Raw genomic sequence first — 25,647 nt, forward strand, 5'->3', positions numbered from 1 at the left:
CTCAACAATGCCCAAAAATGGAGGAAAAGTGGGTTGGGTTCGCGGATGAAATGTTTTAAAACATTCTGCCCAGGTCTGACCCCTCCTTCTTCGCGTTCGCGAGACCACTCTCGCGTTCGCGAAGGCCAAGTTCCCCAGACCCTTCGCGTTCGCGTAGCATGTCTCGCGTTCGCGTAGGCCAATTGACTCCAGGCCCAAACTCCTTCTACGCGTTCGCGTAGCACACTGTTCCCCTCCTTCGCGTTCGCGTCTCATCCTTCGCGTTCGCGAAGGCCAAATCTCAGCTCCCCCATTTTTCCTCTTCGCGTTCGCGAGACACCCCTCGCGTTCGAGAAGAAGGAAACCAGATACCAGCAGTTCAGCAATCCAACAAGTTCCAAAAATGACCCGTTGGCCATCCGAAACACACCCGAGGCCCCCGGGACCTCAACCAAAAATGCCAACATATCCTAAAACCTCTTTCAAACTTGTTACAATCATCAAAACACCTCTAACAACACTAAAACCATCATTTCTCATCGAATTCAAGCCTAAGTTTTTCAAAAACTTCCGAAATACGCATTCGATCAAAAATCCAACCAAATCACCTCCGAATGACCTGAAATTTTGCACACACATCCCAAATCACCTAACGAAGCTACTGCAACTCTCGGAATTCCATTCCGACCCTCGGATCAAAATCTCACCTATCAACCGGAATTCGCCAAAATACTAACTTCGCCAATTCAAGCCTAGTTCTACACCGGACCTCCAAAACCGATTCCGATCGCACTCCTAAGTCACAAATCATCCCCCGAAGCTAACCGAATCACCGGAATTCACATCCGAGCCCTCTAACTCAATAGTCAACATCCGGTTGACTTTTCCATTACAAGCCTTCCTTAAAGAGACTAAGTGTCTCATTTCCTACCAAAACCAATCCAAATCAACCCTAACACACCAAATGCCGATAATTAAACATGAAGAGGCATAGAATGGGGAAAACGGGGCGGTAACTCTCGTGACGGGTCGGGTCGTCACAGAAGGTTGATTCTCGAAGTAGTGAGAGCTTAGTTGATATTTATCCAAATCCTGTGACTATTCCGCCTGGAAAAAAATCTTCAAACTAATGATAATCAAGTTGATAATGAAGAAGGTGATCATATTCAGAATCACAAAATATTGTTGATGCTCCAGTGCAAGATGATGTAGTTGACCAGCAACCCACTACTATTGATGCTCCCAAAGTTCTCTCAGAAGATCTACTAGAGAGAAAGTATATTCATCTCGTTATCCTCCTACTGAGTATGTACTCTTGACTGATGGGGGAGAACCTAAAAGTTTTGAAAAGCGTTGCATGATCACCGGGATGGCGGTCTCCTCCACATAATCGAAGGGGGAGAATTGTTGGGTTTTGAGGCTTTTCCCTTCCTATGTGGATAAATATGTCACGACCCAAAACTCGACCCGTCTTGATGGCGCCTATCGTGGAACTAGGCCAGCCTCAACTCAATAATCGAACACCACAAAAGTATTTTTAAACAATAAACATGGAAGCGACAATTACTAAGGAACATTTTTGAAACAAAATAAAATCCAAATTACGATACAACTGCCCAATACCGGGGAGTTACTGAGTTCATGAGCGTCTAGAGGAGAACATAGTCTATTACAATGTTTAAAGAAACAAACTGAAATACATCTAGAGATAAAGAAGGATAGTCAAGGCCTGCAAACGCCGTGCAGATACCTCGATAGTCTCCTAAAGCCTAAAGCCTTAATCAGCGACTGCCACAGGGACCAAAAGTGCCTGAATCTGCACACAAGGTGCAGGGGGTAACGTGAGTACACCAACTCAGTAAGTAACGGGGCCAAACTATGGACTAGAAGGTAGTGACAAACTCAATCGCAACAGAAATAATAGAAATATATGTGCAGAAACGTAGGCATGCTTTCAATTTAATAGATAACTGAAACAGTAAGATAGAGCAGATACGAACAAGGTAAAGAATAAAACTCTGCTACATCTACATGCCAATGCACATGATGTATGTGATGCACCATGTTGAATATCTCATGTGCTCACACTCTCAAATACTCGTCCACTCAGTACTATATATGGCTCATACGGCCCAGGGAAGATCCATCCCGAATTATATACATCTCTGACAGTAGTCAATCAGTACTAAGGAAGGCTAATCCAGTCCTATGGAGAAGATCCATCTCCAGGTAATAATAAGATCCTCACAACCACTCAAGATCCATCCCGGAATATATACATCACTGACCATCAATCTCCAGTACTGAGGACATAGGCCAATCCCGCCTCATGGAGAAGATCCATCTCCAATAATAATATCAACTACGCTCACTGGGGGTATGTACAGACTCCGGAGGGGCTCCTTCATCCTAAGCGCTATCACAAATCAATACAACCGCTACGGCGTGCAGTCCGATCCCATAATTGTCACTCATAATCAGGACCTCGGCCTCACTCAGTCATCACTCTCCAGTCTCACACACGGGCTCACAATGTCATAAAAACTAGCCCGGAACAATGATATGATGTGCCAATAAATAACAATTGAGACTGAGATATGATATGAAATTCATGAATATGACTGAGTACAGAATATCAACGGAATCAATGAGATGACAGCAAGAAACGATCACTAGGGGTCCCACAAGTATCAGTGTAAAGCCCTAACATGATATCTATTATGTTTTACAGCTCATTTACTTTATCACATTATGGAAACACGGATATCAACAAGAAAGAATCACTAAACGGTGTCATGGAATGAACCAGGTTCCGCTTCTCACGGTGCATGCATGCACGCCCGTCACCTTAATACTAACCACATAACACGTAGTTCGGGGTTTTGAACCCTCAAAACCAAGTTTGAAAGCGTTACTTACCTCAAACCGAGCAAAAATCCTACTCCGCAATGCCCTTGCCTCTCAACTCGGCCTCCGAACGCCCCGAATCTAGCCACAAGCAATACAATGCAATCAATATAGGATAAAGGAATTAATTCCACAAGAAAAACACCAATTCATAGCCAAAATCCAAAATCAGCTCAAACCCGGCTCCCGAATCCACGTCTCGAAATCTGACAAAAGTCACAAAACCCGAAAGCCCATTCACTCACGAATCTAACCATACTAAATTTATCAAAATCCGACATTATTTGTCCCTCCAAAACCCCACAATTTACTCTCCGAATTCCCAAGCCCTAACCCCCTATTTTTACTTCAAAACCTCACTAATTAAGTGGGAAATCTACGGAAAACACCATTGCTAAGGATAGTTAGGCTCAAGAAACTTACCTCAGTGATAAACCTCGAATTCCCCTTCAAAATCTCCAAAACTCGTGTTCAAAAAAGTAAAAATGAGAAGAATTCTCGAAGTCCTCTATTTATACTTTCTGCCCAGCAAAATCGCACCTGCGGTACAAATTGCGCATCTGCGGGCTCGCATCTGTGGACCAAGCTCCGCTTCTGCGAAAAATCACTTAAAATCCAGCCTTCGCTTCTGCGATCAGTTGACCGCGTCTGTGGTCATCGCAGGTGCGGAACACCATCGCACCTGCAGTCTAAACAGGCACCTGCGCCTTCTGCCCAGCTCCTCCAATCTCGCATCTGCGATCTCTTGCTCGCACCTGCGATGAGACATCCGCATGTGCGATTATGACAGTTGAGTTCAACTTCAGCAATCTTCCAATTTCCAAACTTATTTCGTTAATCACCCGAAATCAACCGGAGGCCCTCGGGACCTCAACCAAACATTCCAAAATATCCCACAACATCATACAAACTTAGTCAAATCATCAAATCACCTCGAACAACATCAGAAACACGAATTACACACGGATTCAAGCTTAATGAACTTCGAAACTTCTACATTCTACAAACAACGCCAAAACCTATCAAATCACATCCAAATGACCTCAAATTTTGCACACAAGTCAAAAATGATACCACGAACCTACTTCAACTTCCAGAAATCCAATCCGACCCCCATATCAAAATTTCCAATGCCGACCGAAATCACCAAAATTCCAACTTTCGCCAATTCAAGCCTAATTCCACTACGAACTCCAAATCACATTCCGGACGCGCTCCTAAGTCCAAAATCACCTAACGAAGCTAACAGAACTATCAAAATTTAAATCCAAGGTCGTTTACACATAAGTCAACACCCGATCAACTTTCCCAACTTAAATATAGTGAATTTCTCATCTCCATCGTTGGACGTAGGTCAATTGACCAAACCACGCTAAATGTTTGTGTCTATTTTGATATATTTCTCTTTTGTGGTATAATTTATCGTCGTTCAAGGTTTGCTTTACTAATTTTCGCATGAAACCTGATTATTTTTTAACCTAGCATGCTTTAGCATCTCTTCATCATCAATCTTAAATCAAAAGCAAATCCAAAAGAATCCAAAAATCATGCAATGAAATCCAATTATATAAATAGCTTCCCATAGCCATTCCACCCTTTTGATATCATCATTAATGGCCCAACAATTTTTGGCTGAGCATTACATCTTCTTTTATATATTCTTTTATAGACTTTTGTGTTCTAGAGAGTCACACTGCACGCGGACAACATCCCAAATCGTGGTTAAAGTAGTAATTTTATAAAACGGGTGATGAAGATTAGATTAGAAAGGTAACTCACTATTGTTGAATAAGTTTAAAGAATGGAGTTTGAATTTCGAATAGTACTATTTTTGTAAAAAAGTTGGTGTGGATGTTGTTTAGATTTGTTGAAAAATAGATTGAGCCGAAGTTGAGCTTCTCTTTATTATGGTTGATTGAAAACTTGAAAAATAAAAGTCCACCATTAAGGGTTGTTCGAAGATTTGATTTTAGAAATTGGGTTTTTCGAATTTGTTAGTTGTTTGGATTGAATATTGTTCCAATTGATTGGAAACGTCAAGAGGAGTTCAAAACATAAATTTGAAGTGATTTGGAATAGATTTGAGTTAAATTTCAGAAGAGGCTTAAGAAAAAGAGACGAAGTCAGTTTTCGTATAATAGTATATAATATTGTATAATAGTGATATGGGTGTATAAACACATTTATACACCTATATGCATAATATACATATCTTGTATAAAAGTGTATAAATGCATATAAACGTTTGTAGACGAACTTCTTTTATGATTTTTATTTACAATTATTGTTCAAACTTGTCCAAATCTCCACTAAATGACTTCAAATTTTATAAACAACCTCATTAGGCTATTTCTAATAAGACTAAACAATACCCACTCCAAATTTCTCACAAAATCAGATTTAAAATTTAGACCCACTTATTTAAGCTTCTTGAACAATGGTGGATTATCTTAAAAATATAATTTTCACCACCTAAACAGATTTGATTTGTTGAACTAATATTTAAGTCACAGTTATTGATTCGAAAATTGGGTTAGAAGCTTGAAGTTTTAGAAAGAAAAAAATAGGGATTTCGAGAATATATTTGGAGTTGGATGTTAAATCTTAGCCTATTATTTTTGGGCTACAGCTTTGCAAAGTTGTATACAAGCTAAATGGTTGTAGTGTATGTGTGTGAGTTGTACTTATGTGTAACTCTCCCGAAACACTAGCCAAAAAAATATATAAAATATGTATATCAGAAGTATATAATGCAATATATGTGTGAGTGTGTGCGTGTGTATATATATACATATCGATTATTATTTTTGGGAGCGGCTAAAAATATACATTTCTCATTTCTTTTTACCGCTTGATGAGAAGAAGAAAATAGAAGAATTAACCCAAATAGCCGCCCCTCCAACCAATTAAACTAAAAATAGCAGTGGGGATATAATATATGCATAATTTATGTATTTATATGTGTATAATTGTGTATAATCTATGTATATGGATAGAAAAAGTAAACAATGAATATGACCGGCTATTTGTGTAAAGATTCCAAGAAAAATATGGCTTTCAACTAGCCCACATATCTAGCCCAACCCAAATATAAGCCCAAAAGTGGTTACTTCTAGTTCTAGAAAGTTTTGAGGAGTAGAGGAAATATAAATGAAAGCAAATAGTAATATAAAAGTAGAGTTAATAATCAAATTACAGATGGCATTAAGATTCTCAGCAATAGCATCATCAAGTCTAGTACGTCGTCGATTGCCCATAGTAGGCGCCTTCTGCGTTCTTACTTTTGGTCTCTCTAATTTTTCAATACAAAGTTTTACTAAAACCGGTTCTGCTCTCTCGCTTCCCTTTCCCCCTCTCTTACGGTAATTCTCATTTCTCTTGCAGTTTTTTATTTTTATTTATTATAATCAGAATCTTGAATTAGTTTGTGGGTTTTTGAGGAAAAGAATATTTTGTTTGTTTAATGTTTTAGGTCGAAATTAAGACAGAGTACGAGTGTTAGCAATAGCATCAGAATGGAAGGAAGCAACAAGATTGTTCCCAGCATTGTTGTCTATGTCACTGTTCCTAACAAAGAATTGGGTTTGTCTTACTATTATTTCTTCTGCTATTCAATTTATAATAGTTTGGTGGCTTTGGTATTTCAGTTACTTAGGTACTTGGGTTTTATGTACTTTAGATGTTAATAGATAATTTGATAAGTGTTGTTTATGATCATCTTATGAAATGGTAAATCAGGTTGGGGTTTTAGCTGAAATATGATCTCTGTTGGCATATTAAGCCTACTATAACATTGATCTTGACTCATCGTGATATCTTCATTACAGGATCATATACTATGTGTGGTTTAAACTCGGTTCTATGGTCTTCCGTTCCTTTTTACTTTTTCTTTTTAATGTTCTATATGGTGTACCTTTAGTTCTATTCTTTGACAAAAGTTAAAAAGGAAGTAAAAGAAAATAACTTTTTCGAATTTGAGCTCTAGAATTCATGAGTCTTGGTCATTGTGTTAGCGAAAAGAGAACCGGCATTATAATATTGTACTTGTATCAAAGTTCCAAAAGTCACCTAGGATGATCGAAAAGATTGATAGTTGGATAATCTGAGATTAAGAGCTGCTACTGTTGTCTAAACAAATACTGTATTTATTATCTGTCCAAATGTACAAATTTTAAACATGTTACAAAAAGATGATTTCAGAATAAATGTCCCTAAATTTTCAAGGATGCTGCCTTTATGATTGGTTTTGTAATCTCAGTGATTTCTGAAGCTACAGGTGGAAGCTTTAGCATTAATATTTTGGTTTCTGGCTATTTTGCAGGTAAGAAACTAGCAGGGAGCATAGTCAAGGAGAAACTTGCAGCATGTGTTAATCGAGTACCAGGCAAGCACAGCTCCTAATTAGTACTCTAACTAGCTAATGTAACCTTCATTTTTCTATCTTGCACCGACTGGATGGTCCATTTCTCACAATATCTTTGCCGTCATTTGGCTGTTTATAGCTTAGCAATTCAACTTCAGTTCAACATGCTGCTATTACCGCTGTGCTTGAGAAAGTGTGGTTCATTCTTGTTGTCATGAATTGAATTATAGTACAGAGTGCTAATTCCTCGTCATTTCCTAGTCGCACTTAGCATTGGAACTTAGAAGTTTGATTCATGTATTGTCTCATCAGTGATATAAAGCATTATGTTGGTTACAAGATTGTTAGCCATGGAGTGTTTAGATCTTTTAGTTTCTTTGTAATGTGCGATAAAGAACTTGGATATATGAACCCAATATATTGCTGTTTCACGTGTTTACTGCCTGTGGTGTTGTGTGCTTTTGACTAACTCTCTTTCCAAAGATTGAACCCCATTGAGATGTTGATTGCATTGGCTTTTCTTTGATGTGGTTGAGCTGCTACGACATTGAAAATATTGATGTCCACTCTTCTCGTTTTCTCTTAGAGAAACTAGATTCTCAAAATATCAATACTATAAATAATTGAAGGGATATGCATTGAAATTTCGTAAAATGTCATTGTCAACACCAGGGTAATGTAGAATGTGTGTAGGGGACCTTTGTGTTGGACATGTAATCTGAATGGCAAATTGAGAGGAGCGACTTTTAGGGCTTAATTTCTCATTCTAGGGCATGTGGCTGGATAAGTCTCTGTTAATAGGGAAGAAATTTTGGGTGGAAAGGGTTAAAGACAGTAGGATTTGGTTATTGGTAATGATTTGAATCTAATAGAAGCAAGGAACTAGGAGAGTATCTATAATAACAGAAAAACAGATGCAAGGTGTAAAGAGAACGGCGCTGTTACTGGGGCATGTTCACAGTCATGCATATTTTGAAAGAAAGGTGTGAAGGCTAGGTTTGGGGATTTCTCCAGATCCTTTTGATAATTTGGAGTACCACTAAAGATCATAGTTGCATGATGAAGCATGAGGTTTATTTAATGGCTCAGATATTGTAATATTTGTCTTGCCCTTGTATCATATGTTAGGTTCATCTCTGGTGTTGTTCATTATGTTTGTGGCATTGGTTCAAATTAGTTAACCTTTATTTGGGAAAAAGCTAAAGTGCAAGTTAACCATGCATGTGGCTCCTAGCGTTCACTTACATGTGTAGAAGCCTTCTCGGTGGGAGAGTTACTCGAGTACAAGCAAACATTTATAATTTTGCTGGTCCTTCATTAGCCTTCTTTCCTGCTTTGATAACTTTTCACATTATGACAAGTACTTTAAGAAGCTTGTGGATGCATAAGTGAATTGATGTGCTGTGTGTGCAGGCGTCGAATCAGTTTACGAGTGGGAAGGAGAGGTAAGACTCCTCTTCGATCTGGCTCTTCTCCATCATATTTCCAGTGTTGTAAAGAGCGTAAAGCGAGGAAAAGCGACAACCCCCATTTCACAAGAAGCGAAGCGCTCGCTTTTTTTAAGTGAAGCGGAATTTTTAAAAAAAAATTAAATTAAATAATGCATAGACAACACATGTAATTGTAAGCAAATGTTCAATACTTCAATTAAAAAACTAAAGAGTAGCATCAATTAAAGCACAAAATGAGCATCCTATTCTTCTACAAGATTGTCAAATTCTTGTATTTTACTATCATTATTATATTGCTCGTCATCTTCTTCAACTTCTTCTTCTTCATCAACTAGGGACAAAGTAGCTGCCTCTTTTCCCTTCCTCTGTGAACTTGAAGTTGAGGTACTCCCCCTCAAACCATAAATCCTCTCCCTAATTCCACGCGCCTCCGCAACATCACCCCAAGTGAAATCACAATTATCCTCAAATACTTATTCATCTGCATGATCTTCCGGGACTCCAGTTAGCCATTCATTAGCATCATCGATGTTGTCCAAACTAATTGGATCAATTACATTGTGAGCGTTATAACGACGCCTCAATGTTCTATTGTACTTAATGAAGACTAGATCATTGAGACGCTTCAAGGTTAGTTTGTTCCTCTTTTTGGTATGAATCTGCAAATAATAAGTAATTAGTAAGATTAGGACAATTGAGATATAATTTAATTATCTCAATATACTAAATCTTTCTTCTTAGTTCCTACATGCTCAAACACGCTCCAATTCCTTTCACACCCAGATGAGCTACATGTTAGACTTAGAACCTTGATGGCAAACTTTTATAAATCTGGAGTGGAATGACCATATTGCTTCCACCATTCAACTGTAGAAGTAGAACAATTTTTCAAAACATAATATTGATAAAGAAATAATTTATTAACTATAAAACAACATATAAGCACTCGCTCACCTGGTGACTTCGTCTTTCTTTGTCTAATCGCCATGTTTTTTCCAAAAAGTTGCTCAGCATTCCTATAAATACTATTTTGCTCTGTGATTTTGTCTTGCACGGATTCTTCAGGTATCAACTTCTCAATACATTCGTAGTATCCATTCCACAAAGGTTCATCTCCTAGAATCTTCTCTTCATTGTCATAAAACAGTTCCGGGTTCAAAACAAGCCCAACTGCATGCAAAGGGCTATGAAGCTTACTATCCCACCTTTTATCTATGATCTCAAAGACTCTTTGTATTTTCTTTGATCACTAAAAGGGGCTTGAATAGCCTCCTTTGCCCTATCAATTGTTTCGTACAAGTAGCCCATTGGTGGCCCTTGCTCCCCATCCACCAAACGAAGCACTTTAACTAAAGGACCACCAATCTTCAATGCATGAACCACACTGTTCCAGAATGAAGGAAAAAGTATAATATCTGCAGATTCTCTCCCTCGATCTTCCCTTCCATAGGCACTGCTAGTGTACTCATCTGAAACAAACAACTTCTTCAAGTTGCTTTTTTGCTCATACATCCTATGCAAAGTCAAGAAAGCAGTAGCAAATCTTGTCTTTGCAGGTTTCACCAAGCTTCTTTGTTTAGTGAATCTCTTCATTATGTTCAATAACAAAGGCCTTTGAACAATATAGGAATGCACTCTAATTGCCTGATTAAAGACAGTACTGAAGGGTCTTTCCTTGAAAATATCACCGAAGATCAAATTAATGGAATGTGCTGCACACGGAGTCCAAAAGATATGCGGGTACCTAGCAGACATCAAATCACAATCTTTAACATTTTCAGTGGCGTTGTCCATGACAACTTGAACAACATTTTCTGCTCCAATAGAGTCTATTGTACTCTTGAACAAGGAGTACATTTTGGTTGAATCGGTCGAAGAGTCGCTTGCATCAATGGACTCAAGAAACAGGCTTCCCTTAGGAGAATTCACCAAGATATTGATGATCATTTTTCCATTTCTCGTCGTCCACTTATCCATCATAATGGAACAACCAAACTTGTTCCATTCTACTTTGTGCTCCTCCACGATTTTGTTCACCTCTGCCACCTCTTTTTTTAGATATGGCCCTCTAACTTCATAATAAGTTGGAAGCTTCATTCCTGGACCATATTGGCCTACGGCCTCAATAAAAGCAGCAAAAGTGTCAGTATAATTAACACAATTAAAAGGAAGACGTGCATCATACATCCACCGGGCAAACATTGTAACTGCACGATCCCTCAAAATCACTTTGGCATCAATTTGAGGATTACCACTTTTAACAATCCATAGGACCTTTGGTCTTGCCAGTAGATCCACAACTAGAAGACATTGGTGGAAGCATCCTTCCCTGCTTTTGTGATTTTGGTGGAAGCGACGAAGCATCGTCACCTTCTTATGTTTCATGATCATCATCATCAAGATTATAAAGTTCTTGTTCATGAATCATTTGAGTCTTTAACTCTTTCTTCTTTTTTGAAGGTATGCTTTCAATTCTTCCTTCACATGCCCTGGAACTTCAGGACAAGATGCGACATTTGGATCACTACCGATTAGATGCGCTTTTTGACGATAGATTGCCCCATTTGAAATCTAATCACAAAAAAGACATCTAATGGGCATCTTGTTGGTCTCGCTAACTCTTGCAGAGTAAGCCCAAGCCGGGCCTTTCCTATCTTCTTTTGGCGCCATTAAAAGAACAACTACATAACACATAAGAAAGGTAATAAGAACTAAGAATAAAGGATATAAAAATTGGGCAGAAATTGGGGGCAGAAACAGGAAAATTTGGGCAGAAATTTTCTGAGAAAGAACCGAAGGTAAAAAAAAAAAAATCGCCAGCATTTCGCCTCTTTTTGGACGTTTAGAAAGAAAAAGAAAAAGAAAAAGAAGAAGAAGAAGAAGACAGAACATACCTGTACTGTTGAAGAAGAACAACCCTTGATGCTTTGAGATAATTTCAGAAATCCGAAGTTGATGAAGAAGAGAAGAAGAAATCGCTGCTCTTGTTGAAGAAAAACCCTAGTCTCGCTGCTGTTGAAGAAGTCCAGACAGTGTTTACGGTTTACAAACTCGTTTTTTAATAAAATAGGGCTTGGATTAATTTTAAACACAGAAGCGGACGTTTCTCTCGCTTCACCGCTTCTCGCTTTTTACAGAGAAGCGGTCGCTTTTTCGTGCCAGAGTCGCCTTCACGCTTCGCTTCGCTTCTCGCTTAAAGCGATGAAGCGAGTTCTTTTTTAGTCACTGCATGTTTCAGTTGCAGTTCAGCTTTGATTGGGACCAATTTTTCTCAATGCGTTATAGGTGTTGTCTTGTTTCCTAAGAATAATTTGTAATTAATTTTTTTTTTTTTTGCTGTAAAACAGGTACAGACTGATTCTGAGGAGCTGCTTATAATCAAGACCAGGGAATCCCTTTTGGAAGCTCTTACAGAGCATGTGAAGGCCAACCATGAATATGAGTAAGTCTTTACATTTGGCTCTCATTTTGTGCATTGGTTAGATAAACTTACAGGTCATCCTTTTTGAATATCTGGTTCTAATGTTTAAAAAAGGGAATTAGAAGGAAGACAGATTTTTCATGTACAATAATATGTGTGCCATTTGATATCTTATCCTTCTATCACCGATGATAGCCTGCAATTTCTGCTCCAAAAGTTTTACGTTCATTATTAGTCTTAGGTGCAATAAGCTAATTGTTATCTTGCTCAAACATTATTACCTGAGAAGAGGGTGTGGAGACTGCAGACGGAATATTCTGATCCTTTCTTTTGCTTGTTGCTTGCAGTGTTCCTGAAGTGATTGCCATGCCCATAGTTGGTGGCAGCCCCCAGTACCTAGAATGGCTCAAGAACAGCACTAGGGAGAAATGATTAAGCCAAGACAGGCTTGTTCAACTTTAGCCTGTAGTTATGTTGGACAATGTCCCTTGCTCCCATGTCTAGCGCTTATCACAGACAAATACTAATGTTTATTTCGTGTTTTTGTCTAATAGTTATTACTCAAAAACAGTCAAACTGTGTGGGTAGTCCTGAACTTGATACGAGCTCTCATATCTATCTCAATAATATCTTAAATGCCTGTGTTATTTATGGCATTGCTTGTTGTATTCCACACAGGTCTACAGTGCTATACTACCTCCTCTTTTTTTAACAGTGTAATACTACTGCTAGATCTCCATGTGGCATGATAAGGAATCCTAGAAAATATCGATTGAGACTCTCTCCACGGTCTAACAAAGATACTTGTCCAGGACAAGTAAGATCTTCAGTTTGCATGCCTGGAGCTGCTCAAACAAAGAAGAGTCCGGTCTGAGTTCAGGCACGGCCAGTCCATTTGCTGCTAGGTCCGGTAATGGCGCTGGGCGAGGGGTGCCGCTATGCCCCTTAGTGACTTGCTGCTAGGTCCGGTAATGGCGCTGGGCGAGGGGTGCCGCTATGCCCCTTAGTGACTCGAACGGTCCTTCGACATCCTTTTAAATTATGAATTTGGAGTGCAAACTTTACCAGTGTCTGTTGAATATTAAGTTTATGAAGAACTCGTTGAGCTTTTGTTAGGTATCTGTCTCCCAATTTTTCTCATGAGAATAAACTGCTGTGGAGGTATACATGTTTGTACAATGGTGAAGGGACGAGACCCCTCAAAAAATTATGGGTACCAGTCTTCTCTCTTATCCATCGACTACGATTGGAAAAGTAATATTCAGGAAAGCTCTTTATCCTCTTGCTTGAATTGAAATACTTTGGGGGGTTTGTGTCGAAAAATTGTTTTTATCTGAAGTCGAAATTGGATCTCCTAGCCTCTTATTTTTTATTTCTAAGAATTGGATCTCGCTATTTACAGATCAGAAGTATCACCATTTGCAAAATGTGTATTCCATTAAGACATGCTCTCATGATCCATCTTGAAAAACACAGAATTATTCAACCAAAGATCACCGAGGTAGTCATTATCGTTATTCCAACAAAAACTACCAAGGTAGTCATTATCAAACTAAAAGAGAACATAGTTATAGCACAAAAAACACATTTATATGAATACAAACGTAAAATAATGCTCTAATCACGATTTGCCCGGGCGCAATTATGAGATTAAGTCGTGAAATTTGTAGTATACTATTTATGAAGTCGTGAAACTTGTAGTCTAACTTATAAAGCAGCTATTGCGGTTAATACCAGAACTCCTACGTATTATAACAATGTCACAGAGAAACAGGTTGAAGAAACAGAGAGCAACATTCCTTGATTCCTTGTGACAGCAAGTAACCAACCACCATGGAAGTTTGTAAAATAGGCATCAAAGCTTCTTGTTTTCTCAGCCCGAAGAAAATATCTAATTATAATAAACTCATAAAAAGCACACCCATTTAAATTTTCTAATAATAACTCTAAGCTTACACAATACCAGGTTTGACTGTTGGCAGCTAAAAAAGGAAAAAGAAATTCTACCGCCAGCAACTGTTACCAACAGAAAAGAAATGCAGAAAATATCGCAAGTTTAACTCCTAGCTTTTCCAAGTTCCATACCACCATAAGTCAAATGTCGAATACATAATGTCAAGAGGAGCTGTCCTTTTTCTTATACAATAAGTCAGCAAAAGGAAAATGACATTTGGAGCCCACCCTTAAAAGAGATGATGAGTCAGCATACAATCAAGACTCATCCAACTGATCCTGCATTAAGCACATGACAACAATTAAAGGAAGTTTTATTAAGTAAAGAAATCAAGTTTCAGAGTTAAACTACGCGTTTGCATGTGATGGTGCTTTGTAATGGCAGCCCTCAACAGAGCACCTACCTGAGCATCTGAGGTCCAAAGTGTGAGATTGTCTCGTAGGAGTTGCATTATGAGGGTGCTATCCTTGTAAGATTCTTCACCTAAAGTGTCCAGCTCAGCTATGGCTTCCTCAAAAGCCTAAACAGGTAGACAAACAAATCAATCAAATGCAATATGATACTGGACCCTCTAACACAACTAGACTAGCTGGCGTGTATAATGGAGTAATAGATATATTAAAAACTGATGCAAATTGTAAATGATCCATCTGCAGGTTAGCTTCAATTCGAAGAGGGACAAAAGGCTCACACTCGTGCCCAACTAGCGCCTTAGGGTAAACTTGACTAGAAGAGCTGCACATGAAAAGCACATAAAATTCAGGAGCATATCTGCAACAGAAACACCAAATTTTACCTGCTTTGCCATACTACAAGCTTTGTCAGATGAGTTCAGAATCTCAAAGTAGAAGACTGAGAAATTAAGTGCAAGACCCAGCCTTATAGGATGTGTTGGAGGCAGATCTGCTAGTGCAATTTCCTTCAACAATAACAAAGAAAAGAAAATAGAATTAGCAAAACCGAAAGTCCCAACCATATGATGGAACTTTGCATACAACACCAACTGCAAACATATGAATATTCAAGACTTGACCAACTGTAGAAACCGATAAACACACGCATGTTCATCAAGAGCCAGATGGAGCCAAAACCGAGAAATAGAAACTCCAGGTTAAATCAACTGAATGTCCTCTATACAGTTTCTAAATACCTGCAGCATAATAAGAAAGCCTTTGCATGTGAAGTTAATTTTGTTATTCAGACACCTAATCTCACGACAAGAAAATTGAACCTAGAGGGTTTCTAACTACATCAATGATGCAACTAAAGCTAAACTGGCTTAAGCCTAACCAATGTGCATATCCTTGGATATTCACTAACATTGAACAGTCTACAACTGATCTCCTAACTTTGCACAGCAAGGACTTCTTATAGTTTCAGTCCAATCTTTAACTTCAAACAAGCATAAAGACGATTTGGTGTTGAGAGATCCTTCTTGGATGGAAATGACACTTCAGCTGATACAAATATGAAACACCACACCAGAAAAGCGATATCTCTGAACAAAACAGAGTAAGGCTACAATCTGCAGATCACAAAGCTTTGTCCCTTCTTGTCCTCTTAGTTGTCATAATTTTTTTTATAAGATTCTTAGTTGTCTTTCAATGGTCAAAGATGGCAATGCAATGGAACAATCAACGGAAGATGCAGCTTAAACACTCATCTCGCCACCTATCAACATTTTAGTAAAAGCTATGATGGAAAAAAAAATGCAACAGAAAAATCTTAACTTACACGCTAATACAAGAATCTCCACCACAATCCAGATCACAATGGCTAAATTTTTACAATCCATATTGAACTCTAACTGCAATTTCAAGATGCATTATCGCCATCTCAACACTAATCCTGCTATCACATAACTAGGAACACCTAGATGCAATTCATTTCTCACAATTTTATCCATATTAGTTAGGTTAATGTATATGTAACAGAAAAAACTAAACTGCAACAGAAAAATCAAACCCTATTTAACATTCTCCACAACAATCTCAACACAAACACAGAAAATCCAGATCAGAATGGCTAAAATTAGTTCTCTATGTTCAAGTCGAAATCTAGCTACAGTTTTCTACATCTACTTCACGATCTATACGATAATCCAACTATCACAACAAGTAATAAAACATCCGAGACTTAAGTTACCCTAATCTGAAGAACAGTAAAAAGCACAAACTCAGAACCTAGAAAAAAGTCAACTAAAACAGTACCTGAGCAGCCTTGTAAGAATTCATAGTGTCTTCAGCAGCTTGCTTCCGCTCATCTCCAACCTTAAACTCCGCAAGATACCGGTAATAATCACCTTTCATTTTGAGGTAAAACACCCTCGATTCACCCGTAGAAGCAGACGGCACGAGATTCGACTCGAGCAACTTGAGTATACCAGCACAAACCTCCGTTAACTCATTCTCGACTTTACCTCTGTACTCCTTAACGAGCGACACGTGTTCTTCGTTCTTACGCGATTCCTCTTTCTGCTCAATGGAGGATACGATACGCCACGCGGCACGAAGAGAGCCGATCACGTTTTTGTAAGCGACGGAAAGGAGGTTTCGTTCCTCGACGGTGAGTTCGGCGGCGGGAGTGGAACTGAGGACTAGTTTGTCCATGTACTGGACCATTTCTTCATAGCGTTCGGCTTGTTCGGCGAGCTTGGCTAAGTAGAGGTATTGTTCGCGGCTGAGATTGTCTTTGAGCAGAGCCGCCATTGTTGTTGTAGAGAGAGAAAGTTTAGGCGAAAGAGAATGGATTCTCGACAGTGTGTGTGCGAGTGAGAGAGAGACTTTTTATGTGCTTTTTCTGCCCTTTTTCTTGAGCTTGTTTTGATTTTTTTGGGAGAATATGTCTGGAGTCAAATAAGTACTTAATTCACGAAAAATAATTAGCTGGGTATAGGTTTGCAGATTTGTTTTAGAAAATTTAATTTGGATAAAATTTGATTTGCTGTTTGGACATTATTTTTAAAAATATATTACTACTCTTTTTTTTTTTTGAAAAAATATGAAACCTGTTTTTGGCCCATAAGTTTTAAAAATTATCAAAAATACTTAATACCAAACAAATAAACTTGCTAATTTTGTATATGCAGAAACTTCTATCATAAATCATAGTCCTGAACATAGATAGTTTGACACAAAATCATAATAAACTAAATAATACACTATCCTAAAACCATAACCTGGTATTTTAATATGAACGGCTAATAACACAATCACTAGCTACTACAATTCGTCAAATTGCAATAATATTACAAGATCCATCAATCCAAACAAAAATAATAGTAACTAGCTGGTGGATTAGTTGGGTCATAATAGATGGTGCATTTTTTTATATAATACAAAAGTTTGGGTAATTTTTTAAATTATTAAAAAATTCAAAGGTAATATTTTGGACCAAAACATGTGTAGAGAGCTAGTTTTGAGATTTGAAAATTTTATTTTCAAAATCTGCCAAAATACGGATAAAATCTATGACAAACAAATTTTGCCAAAAAATTTTTTTGCAAAACTTGACAAAATCTATGACCTAACCGAGACTTGGTCTATTGTTTCAATTTATGTGAGTTTACTCAGTATGTACGTAAGACAAAAAGAATTAAATTTTTACTTGAAAACTTAAAAAGTTAAAAGTTTATATGGGACTTTTAATTTATGTAGCTATAATAAGAGTAAAATGGGTAAGATAAAAATTTAAAGTTAAATTATATATTTTCAAATGTATTAATATCATTCATTTTTAACGGATTAATAAGAAAAATATATTACATAAAACTAAAATAGAGAGATTACTAAGTACTGTCAACAACTAAAGAAAAAACATCCTTATGAAAGAAAAGGGGTTTAAGTATTGAAATAACAATTGTCAAATAATAGCGTTATATTAGTCCCAAAATACAAAAGTATACGAGACATTTAAGAAACCGTTTGGAAGGCCATCTTGCAATGTAATTTGGTATAATTATACAATTTTAATTAATTAAGTATGGAGTAAGCAATAGTTGAGCTGTTGAGGAGAGCGAGTACCATCTCAAATACTCAAATAAATTGTAAAAACTGCTTGTAATTACATTATATATATATATATATATATATATATATATATATATATATATATATATATATATATATATATATATATGCACAACATATTGTTAGGTTTTGCCCTGAATTTCTAATCTATTAGGACTCTCTTTCTAGAAGGAATGGAAAAAGACTCCTAAAAGGATTAAATCTCCTTAATATGTATTATCTTTTTCTTGGAAGACAAGTTTTGCACATCTATAAATTAAGGATATCTGCTTCTCAAATGTAGTCATTAAAGAGTTTTGTTTAGGGGGAGATTTTTCTCTCGATAGTTTTTCTTCTTTTATACTATTAGTTTTATCATATGTAGATCAATTGACCAAACCATTATAAACTATTATGCTTAGTTTTGTATATTTTTCTTTTGTCGTCTGATTTATCGTCCACCAAACTTTGTATTGTTAGTTTCCGCATGCACCGTGTTATTTCGATCCCAGCACATATTTAGTGTACAACAACAATTTTTTTTTTATATTTAACCAATGAAATATGTACATCCGCTAGCCCATGGGATTCTAGAGCTAGGCCCTTTATAAAACTCCTATTACAGTACTACAAATTTATGTTTCTTTTCCTAACAGACTAGTATACTATATATTGTCTCAAGTAGGAAATCTATTTAACTGTTCTAATAAGGTCTTCCATTTTCTCTTTTGTTGGCCTTTGATATGCAACCGTAAGACAATCTCTCGAACTCTCCTAGGATAAGTGGTATGTTGCTTTTGAAATCTTCTCATGTTCCTTTCCAGCCATGTGTAGTAGACTGTTGCTGCAAATAAGAACACCATAACTTGAGCTCTTGGTCTACCATTATTGGCTCTCTTGGTTAGCCACTATACTTCATTGTCCCAATTTTCAATTGAATGCTTTTCTCCCAGCCAGTCTAATAGTATAGCCCATATCGATTTTGCACATTCACACTCGAAGAAAAGATGAGTAAGTGTTTCTTCCTTTTGACTGGTACACAGTACACACTCCTTTGGCACATCTATCTTCCATTTTGCCAGTCGATCAACTGTTGCAATTCTTTGATTGAGAGTTAACCACAGTATAAATCTATGTCTTGGTATAGTGTCAGCTCGCAGCACTAGTCTCTTCCATGGAAATTTTTGGAATTATGGTCTTACGGCTATGTACACTTTCTTGATGCTAAATTTTCCTTGTTTACAGTATTCATTGACATCTCCAGAAGTATTCACAGACCCAAACCATTCTCTTGTGTCAAATACCTTTCGAACAATCCAGCAAGCTCGTTTTGGAGTTGGCATTGTGATGGCATCCCTCCTCTTTATGTAAGAGTTGTGGATCCATTTTACCCATAAGATGTCCTTCTTGGCATTGATAGCCCATAGAAGTTTGCACAAAGAAGCCTTGTTCCATGAGTAGAAGTCCATAATTCTCAGCCCTCCAGTTGAACCTGGCATACACATTCTTTCCCCTGATACTGAAGCTCTTTTTGATGGTTCATTACTTCCCGTCCATAGGAATGTTCTACATGCAGTAGTAATCATGTGTAGTATCTTTTTCGGTAGTAAGAAAACCTGTGCCCGATATGTTTGCATTTCAAACAATACACTTTTTATCAACTGTAATCGGCCACTATATGATAAAAATTTAGTGGTTCAGCACATGATTCTTGCAATGGTTCTCTCCACCAGTGGCATACATTGATGAGTGGATGGCTTTTTTGTTGACAGTGGCACCCCCAAGTATTTGAAAGGGAATTCTCCTAGTGCAAAATGCATTTCTGAAAGAATTGAGGCTTTGAATTGCTCAGTTACTCCAGCCACATAGAATGAACTTTTTTCCATGTTTGCTTGTAGTCCAGTTACATCAGAAAAAGGGTGGAATGCCTGAAGTATCAGCTGCATTGAGATTCTGTCTGCTCGGCAACACATGATCTACAAAACATATATGGGATATCTTGAGCTTGGCACACCGTGGATGGTAGTTGAAATCTGGTATGTGTTCAAGTGTCTTCAAACTTCGATTGAGATATTCCATGATCAACACAAATAAATAGGGTGACATAGGATCCCCCTGTCTCAATACCTTTTTTGCTTGAAATTTAGGTGTCATTCCTCCATTAAGCAACAATGAATAGCTTACAGTCATAACACATTCCATTATCAGATCAACAAACTTGGCAGGGATTCCATATTCTAACAGCACCATTTTTAGGAATAGTCATTCCACTGAATCATATGCTTTCCTTATATCCACCTTTATCAGACACCTTGGTGATACACCTTGTTTTGTGTATCCTTTGACTAATTCATGGGCCAAGATGACATTGTCTAATATATTTCTCCTTTCAATGAATGCAGACTGTGCAGGTCCCACTATGCGATCTACCATTGTTTTTAGTCTCCCGGTTAAGATCTTGGCTATCACCTTGTATAGAGTGGTGCAACATGCTATAGGTATGTACTCCTTAACATTAGTAGGGCTTACTACTTTAGGCACCAAGGTGACAGTAATGCAATTCACACTCTTCAGCATCTGCCCATTTGCAAAGAACTCAAGAATTGCCTCTGTAACTTCTGATCCAACAGTATCCCAATGTTGCTTAAAAAATTCAGCTGAGTAGCCATCAATACCCGGGGCTTTGTCATTGGGAAGCTCTTTGATTGTCTTTGTGACCTGTTGAATCCTCTTTTGTTTCTCTTTGGTTAGACAAGGTCGCAGTCTTACAATGTTTACATCCAAGCATGGTAGTTCATCAACACACTTCCCCAATAGAGCTTAAAAGAAGTTCACAAACTCTCGTTCAACAAGCTTTGGTTCAGTAAGTCTTACCCCTTGCTCATTACATATAGAACCTATTCTGTTTCTAGCTTGCTTGACATTCACTTGAGCATGGAAGAATATTGAGTTTGAGTCCCCAGCTTGAATCCAAGTGGCACGGGACTTCTGTCTTAATACTTGTTCATGTATACCATCCCATTTCTTTATCTGAAATAATAGTCCCTTTTCCTTGGTGATCAATTGATTGTTGAACAAGTCTGTACTCAGTTCTTCTTGTACACCTTTCAATTCGTCTCTCATTGGGTTCAACTTTCTTTTCAATGAGGAGAATTCTCTGTTCAAGTGCTTTATTTTTTGCTCCAGCAATTGCAATTTCCTCCATATTGAGTACGTGGCATATCTCTCTATGGGCTGCCCCCATATATGTTGCACTGCCTCCTTGAACTCTTGATGTTGCATTACCACCTTTAACAGTCTGAATGGCTTGGGTAAACTCTGATTAGCTCTATCAATTTTTAGGATAATTGGAGAATGGTCTGATACACCAGGGGAATCATAGAAAGCTTCAATATCATTATATAGCATGAACCATTGAGAGTTCCCAAACACCCAGTCAATATTACTATATATTCTCTCTGTTGCCTCTCTTTTATTACACCATGACCATTGCCATACCTTTCTATTCAATTGTCCCAATCTCACATCTGTGATACAATATTGAAAATCCAGTATTTCTGCTTGGTGGACTAGGTTCCTATTCAGTCTATCATTGACTAACAACATGGTATTGAAGTCACCCATCACCACCCACGACTCATTTATGTTGTTGTTGAGACTTCTCAATTGATCCCACATTTCCTTCCTAGCTGAATTAGTGTTGTATCCGTAGACATAAGTCAGCTCAGCCTCTATCCTTTACATGACAGTGGACCATCTGGTGGTTGGCCATAATTACTTGAACATCCACCATATGATCTTTCCAAAATACCAAATTCTCCCCTTAGTAGCTGTATTATAGTTTGTATATATAGTCCATTCTCCTTCAAATTTTCTTCTTGCTTTAGCCACTTTATTGTCTTTTACCTTTATCTCAAGGCAACCTATTATAGTTACTTTATTCTTAAGCAGAAAGGCCTTGAGTTCCTTCTGCTTAAAGGGCTTATCTAGTCCTCTGATATTCCATGAACAGACTATCATGGGGGAAACTTATCAAAGGTACTAGTGTTCCTTTCTACTTCTCTGGTAGTCTCTTTCATTTGTATTCTCAAAGAGCTGAACCTGTTTTGACTAAGTAACTTTTCCACTTCTGCATCAGACAAAGCTCCCTTCTGAGGTTCCCTACTTTGAGGTATCTCTTTCATTTTCCCTTTGACTAATCTTCCTTGCTCGCTAGTATCAACCCTGTCATCTACAACCATATTAACTTGACTTTCATTCTGTTGGCCTTCTTGTACTAGTTGTTTGGGATCATTGCTAGTCTTCACTTTCCACTATGCTATTGGTTGTTGATTCTTCTGCTTTTGCCTTCTACCTTTGAGGTACTTTTCTTCTCCCTTATCGGGTTTAGCATTAAGCTCCTGCTCCTTCTTGAAACTACCAATGTTATGTCCTATTTGCTAACAATCCTGGCAATAAGAAGGCTTCCACTCATATTCTAATCTCTGCTCCTTACACCCACCCTTTTCATCTTCAATCAATATATACTTAGGAAGTGGCTGTGATATATCCATATCCACCAAAATTCTAGCATAAATTCTATCTCCCTATGCTGTCAGCTTATCAGTACATATTGGTTTACCCAGGTAGCTCGCAATTCTGCCCAAATTCTCAGTTTCCCAATATTGTATCGGCAATCTAGGTAGGGTTACCCATGTAGTAACAATACGTTTGGTTTCTTTACTGATGTCAAAATCTGGTGCCCACTGCTTCAGCATCACAGGTCTATTATTAAATGTGTATGGCCCATACTTTAATACCTTCTATCTGTCTTCATCAGCTTGAAATCAAAAGATAAAGTATCCATCTTCGTGTAAATATACCTATGGTGTATCCACAAAGTGCTAAACACCATAGACGAATTTCAGCATCTCCTTGAAGGAAGGTGAACCACCTAGCACATAGCCAATCAAGCTTGATTTCCATTCCCGGGTCTCTTGTTCTACTTCAATTTGATTGAGTCGATTCATCTTTACTCCTTCTTTCATGATCGGTGGGTAGTACTCGAGCTTCGATCCTTGTTGTATGGATCAATTCTCTCGTACCACATCTGCTAAAGTAGCCCTTGCTTCATGCGATTCAGCTGAAAATGTTAATTTTCGTGCTGCTAGAGTCGCATCCATTTCCACTGATTTTGGAATTCCTTGTTCTTTTGTCAGATTCTCTTTCACCGGAGCTTGAAGAATTGTTGGGGCACTTCCCATCCCTTGCATCTAGTGAACCAATTGAGTTGGTTCTAGGGTTTGAGGGATCCCCGATTCCGGTATAACCATCCTATTTTCTGTGTTCATCATCGTATTTGCATCTGCAACTGGATCGTTGCGTCGTTTCCGTCGGGTCATCGGTGGAGGCGTACGTTAGCTATTCCCTGCATAACGTGCGCCTCTAGAGCTTTTTTTTTTCTATAGCGTGCAACAACAATAACATACTCAGTATATTCTACAAGTGAAGTTGCATATATATATATATATATATATATTTGTTACACATTAAGGTTTTCTTACTTGTTCATCTATTTTTTCTAATATTTATTGTGAACTTTAATTTTAAAATCAAAAAAACTATAACTACTCCATCTAAATTATACATGTGCCATCAAGCACGATATTTGAATCTACACCGTAATTACCTTAAGCAAACAAGTCTTTAGAATTGCTATATCATTAATAACTAGGCTGTGTAATTTTCAACCACGGCATTCAACTTTTACCTAAAATCAATAATGCACGAGCTATATTGGTAAATGAGAAATAAATTAGAGATTTGGCAATTATGATTAAAATACATATAGAGCCCATTCAATTTGGCACCATTTTTTATTTTAGCACTCTATCTCTACCTTGTTCCATCTTGGCCCTCCAATTCTATTCTATACGTTTCATTTTGGCCCTCCAACTCTATTTATTATGTTTCACTTTAACACAAAAGCTGAAACCAGTGCAAAAAATATAGCGCGTGTGTATACACAAATCTGAGGTGTAATAAATATCCAATAAAATGTTGCCACCTGGTTTTTTCATCCATGTCAAATGGGTCAATAGTAAAATATCCGAAACCGACCATGGTACCTTTATTCCATATTTTACCAAAATCATATATATATATATTTATATATATAAAAGAAATTTATATTTTGTTATCATGTTATCATACTTAATTCGATTAATGATCATATGCAATCATGTTAGAAATTTTTGTTATCTTTTCAAATTATTTAAATTCTACTTCGCCTCTCGTGAAAAAAAATTCATATAACTATAAAATTCTTTCACATTTAAAACCGTATAATTATAGTTATTTAAAATACTATAGCAAGATTTGAATAAGCGAATTTATTTTAAAATAATTATAATATATAGGGTACACGTCTATGTTTATGCAGATAAAAAAAGAGTTTAAAATTGAATAAAAATTTACTTACATATATAATAAAGTAAACCTACATGCCGGAGAAAGAAACATCACAAAGTCAGTCAATATTCAAAATGTAATTTTTTTTAAAAAAAATATTTGTTTGAAGAGTCAATTTGTATAAATGGACATCAAATAAAAAATAAAACTTTGGCTATACAATTGCTATCATATATTTTAATTTAGCATCTTCAGGGAATTGAAGGGTATAAGCTGAAACCTATTCATTTAACTGCAGTCGAGCCAACATTGCAAGGGTATACTATTTTTTTTTACTCTTTCCTAACTCACATTTTCTTCTCTGGACTGTGTTTCCTCCGGTGTCAAGAATACTAGTTTTGAATAATTATGTTGTGTGAAATGTTATTTTCTTCTCGAATTCAACAAGAAGGATATTGGTTTTCTAGTTGATAGTTTCTATAGCCATTTTTAAATGTAACAAAAAGTATATTTAAAAAAAATGGTATGACGTGATATTTTTTTAAAATGTAAACAAATTGTTTCGAAATGAGATTATTTTTTAAAATATAATGTAATTTTAAAAATAAAAAGATAGGATATTTTTCAATTTTAGTATAGAGTTTTTACAGTTATTATACGGAAAATGGTCAAAAATACCCCTTTACTATGTGAAAAGGATCATTTATACTCTCCGTTATACTATCAGTCCATTACAACCCTTAACGTTATAGAATTGGCACAAAAATAGCCTTCAGCCGTCAGGGCCCTGTACCATGACCAATATCATTCCACATGGCATGATATGTTGCTGAAGTAAATGCCATTTGGTATGCCATCTCAGTGTTCCAATCCCATTTCACCCTTCCTCCGCTTTTTCCTCCAACACCACCTCCCTTTTACCTAACCACCGCCAAAAATAGACTAACAAGTCAATCAAAGACAACGGCCGAGTAAAACCAAGTTTCAGGAAATGCAACGCAAGGAAATAAGTGCTAGAGTGAAGTAAATATTATTGCCGTTCAAGCAACTGAACAAGTAAATAAAAGCTTCGATTTATTTAATTGCCCAATGTTAGGTTGGGTGGTGAGGTGGCATGCCGCATGGCATCCACCTCAGCAAAATGTTAGGATCGAAGCTCAAGTACTACCCAGAGG

At 37.2% G+C, this 25,647-nt stretch overlaps 3 protein-coding genes across 3 annotated transcripts; 1 reads left to right on the forward strand and 2 right to left on the reverse strand.

Annotated features, from left to right (window-relative positions):
• The first annotated feature begins 6,055 nt into the window (after positions 1–6,055).
• LOC109218529 (protein CutA, chloroplastic) lies at positions 6,056–12,794 on the forward strand. The gene is made up of 6 exons (XM_019382897.1): positions 6,056–6,248; positions 6,359–6,468; positions 7,208–7,270; positions 8,663–8,694; positions 12,048–12,142; positions 12,469–12,794. Exons 1-6 carry the CDS (start codon positions 6,085–6,087, stop codon positions 12,551–12,553), a joined length of 549 nt encoding a protein of 182 aa, XP_019238442.1. The 5' UTR covers positions 6,056–6,084; the 3' UTR covers positions 12,554–12,794.
• A 1,219-nt stretch (positions 12,795–14,013) lies between these two features.
• Positions 14,014–16,906, reverse strand: LOC109218528 (14-3-3 protein 10). Its single transcript, XM_019382896.1, has 4 exons — positions 16,286–16,906; positions 14,872–14,994; positions 14,479–14,595; positions 14,014–14,353 (listed from the first exon to the last, which is right to left on the reverse strand). Exons 1-4 carry the CDS (start codon positions 16,781–16,783, stop codon positions 14,333–14,335), a joined length of 759 nt encoding a protein of 252 aa, XP_019238441.1. The 5' UTR covers positions 16,784–16,906; the 3' UTR covers positions 14,014–14,332.
• Positions 16,907–19,272: 2,366 nt separating this feature from the next.
• LOC109218526 lies at positions 19,273–20,332 on the reverse strand. The gene is made up of 3 exons (XM_019382894.1): positions 20,210–20,332; positions 19,813–20,058; positions 19,273–19,698 (listed from the first exon to the last, which is right to left on the reverse strand). Exons 1-3 carry the CDS (start codon positions 20,330–20,332, stop codon positions 19,273–19,275), a joined length of 795 nt encoding a protein of 264 aa, XP_019238439.1.
• Between the last annotated feature and the right edge of the window lie 5,315 nt (positions 20,333–25,647).

Source organism: Nicotiana attenuata, unplaced genomic scaffold, assembly GCF_001879085.1.
Source record: "Nicotiana attenuata strain UT unplaced genomic scaffold, NIATTr2, whole genome shotgun sequence".
NCBI lineage: Eukaryota > Viridiplantae > Streptophyta > Magnoliopsida > Solanales > Solanaceae > Nicotiana > Nicotiana attenuata.